Source organism: Hipposideros armiger, unplaced genomic scaffold (assembly GCF_001890085.2).
Source record: "Hipposideros armiger isolate ML-2016 unplaced genomic scaffold, ASM189008v1 scaffold_1669, whole genome shotgun sequence".
Taxonomy (NCBI): domain Eukaryota; kingdom Metazoa; phylum Chordata; class Mammalia; order Chiroptera; family Hipposideridae; genus Hipposideros; species Hipposideros armiger.
In genome coordinates this window covers 69,133-72,851 of record NW_017733019.1, presented here as the reverse complement: position 1 = coordinate 72,851, position 3,719 = coordinate 69,133, and the positions used below count along the sequence as shown (strand labels likewise).

At 35.1% G+C, this 3,719-nt stretch overlaps 1 protein-coding gene across 1 annotated transcript in view; it reads left to right on the top strand.

The window, feature by feature from the left end:
- Window positions 1-3,719, top strand: part of GCFC2 (GC-rich sequence DNA-binding factor 2) — a 72,527-nt gene that overhangs the window by 58,555 nt on the left and 10,253 nt on the right. The window contains exon 11 of the mRNA XM_019634445.1: window positions 129-294. Coding sequence (XP_019489990.1) covers window positions 129-294 — 166 coding nt within the window. The remainder of the gene's footprint in view (window positions 1-128; window positions 295-3,719) is intronic.

The window sequence follows — 3,719 nt, the reverse complement described above, 5'->3', positions numbered from 1 at the left end:
TTTAATTTAAAACATTCATCGTATAGTTTGATCACACCTCATATGTAATGGTAATAATTGGCATGGATTTTAAACCATATAAGGAAGTAGTCTTTGCTAAAAACCTTGGTTGTTTATATGTAACAAAGCAGTCTAGTAAATAAATTATGCACCACTGAAATTTTTGTTTCAGACTTTGTAGAATTCATATGGGATCCCTTGTCGACTTCACAGACAACAAGTTTAATAATGCACTGCAGAATGATTCTTGAAGAACATTCCACTTGTGAGAATGAAGTTAGTAAAGGGAAACAGGTAATAATTTCCAGTTATGAATTTCTTTATAAATCAGTATAATTTTATTATAAATCTTTGTTTTCAGATGATGCACAAGTAATTATCAGAAAACTATTTGGGGAAAAACATTTAGCTCTGATTTACAGAATCCAGGATTGACCATTTTTTTCCTTTTTATAATAATAAGATAAAAGAATACACCTTGGTATTCCTGAATACTCTAGCAGGATTGGTAATCATTATTAAAGGACACACGTACATGTAATAAGACCCAGGCTACTGCTTTTATTCTTATTAGTTTCTCTCTGTTCATTGGTCTGATTTGTGTTCTCACAGCCCAGCCAGCATTCCTTCAGGTTTATACAGAGATGAATAGGCTAAATGCATTAGTGCAAATTCATTCCTTCTAAAAGGAAAAACAAATAAACAAAAAACCTCATTACCTTTGTTCTTATGGCAAAAACCTAGTGGTATTATGGCCTTGCTTTAACAATGATTTTAAAATTAGGCTAACATTCATTATGTTAACTAATTGTAATCTGCCGAAGTTAAGAGCAGTGATCTCTTTAAGGATTCAGAGTTCAGTAGGATAGATTTTCATCTTACTGTGATTTAGAATTGCGTTCTATTGAACGTAAGACATAAAGTGGAACTTTTTAGAATCCCTGGTGAGAATCTGTTGATTGTTACTTTTATTGTAGTACTCTGTTTTTTATCATTCTTTTTGTTGATGAAAATGTTGTATACTTAATGCAGTTAAATAAGTAAACAGATTTTATGTTGAGCTTTAAGGAAGCAGACTGGAGAGCACCCACAGTAGAGAAACCAAGGTGGTTGAAAAGCAAGGAGGCATGTCATATTCATATTCTGAATACCATTAAGTTTTAGCACTTGAAATTACTACCGTGAAGGAGAGAAGCTATAAGAAGTAAGAAAAGAGGGATACCAGCATGATTTGCTTTTAAGAAGCATGTAATCTTAGAGGAAATAAGATGTACGTAAACTGTCATTTAAAATAGGAAGTGAGGGGCCAGCCAAGTGGTGTGTTGGTTAAGAGTTGACTTGGGACACCACCTCTGAGCAGCAGGGCCCCAGTTCAGATCCCACATTAGGGCCAGTGACGCTGCGCCCTCTACAGCTAAGATGGTGAACAACAGCTTGACCTGGAGATGGGCTGCTGTGAGTTGCTATGAGTCACTGACAATGGCATAGGCTGTCTTGGGACAAGCCAGCAGTGGGTGGGAGCTTTTGTGAGCAGCCGTCCAATGGCCGGCGACCGATCTGCCTCAACCAGGAAGAGAGCAATGATAATACCAACTTGGGCCAGTGAAGCGACGTCCTCCACAACTAGACTGAAGAACAAAAGGACAGCAACTTGCCTGTTTCCCTTCCCCGATTCCCTAACGCTGTTCCCCTCCTGCAATTCCCAGTAAAAATCTTAAAAAAGTAAAATAAAATAGGAAGTGAAAAGTGGGGAAGACAACACTTATTTATTTCCTGATATATACTATAGGCACTCCGGTATGTCTTATACTTTTATCATCCTGCTTAGTCCCAGCAGTCCTAAAAAAACGAGTGATAGCTTCATTTTACAAATGAAGAAACTGAATTTCGAAAACTTGTTCACAGTAATATTATACTTTGCATTTCAACTAGGAATAGGATTTATTTTAACCTTGGTTAGTCTTACTTTAAAGTCCAAGCTCATCTCAGTGACCACATTGCCTCCACATGAGCACCCCAGGTAAAGTGCTATGAAACTCCAAAAGGGAGGTGGGAGAGAGAAGTTACTTTCTACAGTGAAAGAGTTTATGTTAGAGGTTGCATTTGAGCTGGGATCTAAAGGAAAGAATAGGATTTGAACATATAGCAACAGGAAGTTTTTATACTAATAATTTTTATTATGGAAGCCCTCCCACTATTAATGCTAAAAAATGGGTTCTTTGCATTATTAGTAGGAGACTGGACTACATACACATCAGGAGTTTTCAACTTCGGCACTTGACATTTGGAACAGATAATTCTTTGCTGTGGGAGGCTGTCCTGTGCATTGTAGTATGCTTAGCTTCCCTGGCCCCTACCTACTAGATGCCAGTAGCACTCCCCAATCTTGATACCAAAAATATCTCCAGACTGTAAAATACTCCCTGGATAACAAAACTACCCCTAGTTGAGAATCAGTGAACTCGATAATATTCCAGATTACTAAGACAGTTTTCCAGTGAGATATCACTGTATTTCTTTTCAGTGATGTATAAGAAATTGAAGAGAATGAGAAAGGTTCCCCAAGGAGTCAAACAGCATAGTTCCTGGTTTTGAAGTAAGAAACAAATAATTCTATAAGCTAATGCCTGGTGAGGCATTTGATTCTGGTTAAGGTTCTAAAATATGTTGTTACAGAGGTGGATTATGAACACTTCAAAAAGAAAGCAGTAATTACTATAATCTCTCATTGATGGGGCTCCTGAATACACATGATCATCAAAGTACATTCTACCCATATGTTATCTCATTTGCTCTCACCAATAAATAAGGTAACATACACTACAGTAGATAATGTATTTATGATTTTTCTTATGGATCAAATGGGGAAAGACAAGCTTAGCAGTGGTACAGTTAGATACAAAGAAGCTGGTAGAGTGTACCTAAAGAATACTGACCAATTAGGATGTGACAACAGGGGGAGCCTTAGTGTTAGATTATCTTCTCAGCTTTGCTCTGTCAATATTTTTATTGAACTGGATGAAACAAATTTAAACAATACGGAAATATTTGTCAAGGCTGGCATTCAAAATTATTTAAATTAAATGGGAAAAAAATCAAAGCATAACTTTCTTTTCTAGCACTAAATAATTTGCACAAGCTTATATATACTACTTGAAATATTGCCTAGAAAAATTATCTCCATCACCTTCTATATCCATATAAAAGAATTCAAAATGTTTAACAAATGGAATAAAAGAAAATAGAGCTTTTATTTGTTTTTTATGTTTATTAAATATTGCTCTGTGGCCACTTGAGGAATAGTTACGAAAGAGAAATAGAACTTCAGTTAAATACACTTTTTATGAAAAAATATATTTAGCTGAATTCTACATTTAATTTGCTTAGTATATAGGGTATATGACAGCTTAAGCTGTGCTACACACATTGTCACTGACTTAAAAAATAACTGTGATTCTAGTGTGCAGTATTCATTTTCAATTTTCAAATATGGATTCCTTTTTAAGAATAACAGTTAGTTTAGAAATTTTGTTAATACAAGGAAAAAAATGTTTTAACTCCTTTTTTCATCCTAGTTCAAGGACCGATATGATACCGTTGTAGGATATTTTCATCCAGCCTTTTATTTCAAAGTTATAATCCTAATGGACATGTACATTTGTAACCTACTTCTTCCACTTAACATTACCTCATTAAATATTTAAATTTGTATCTTACTA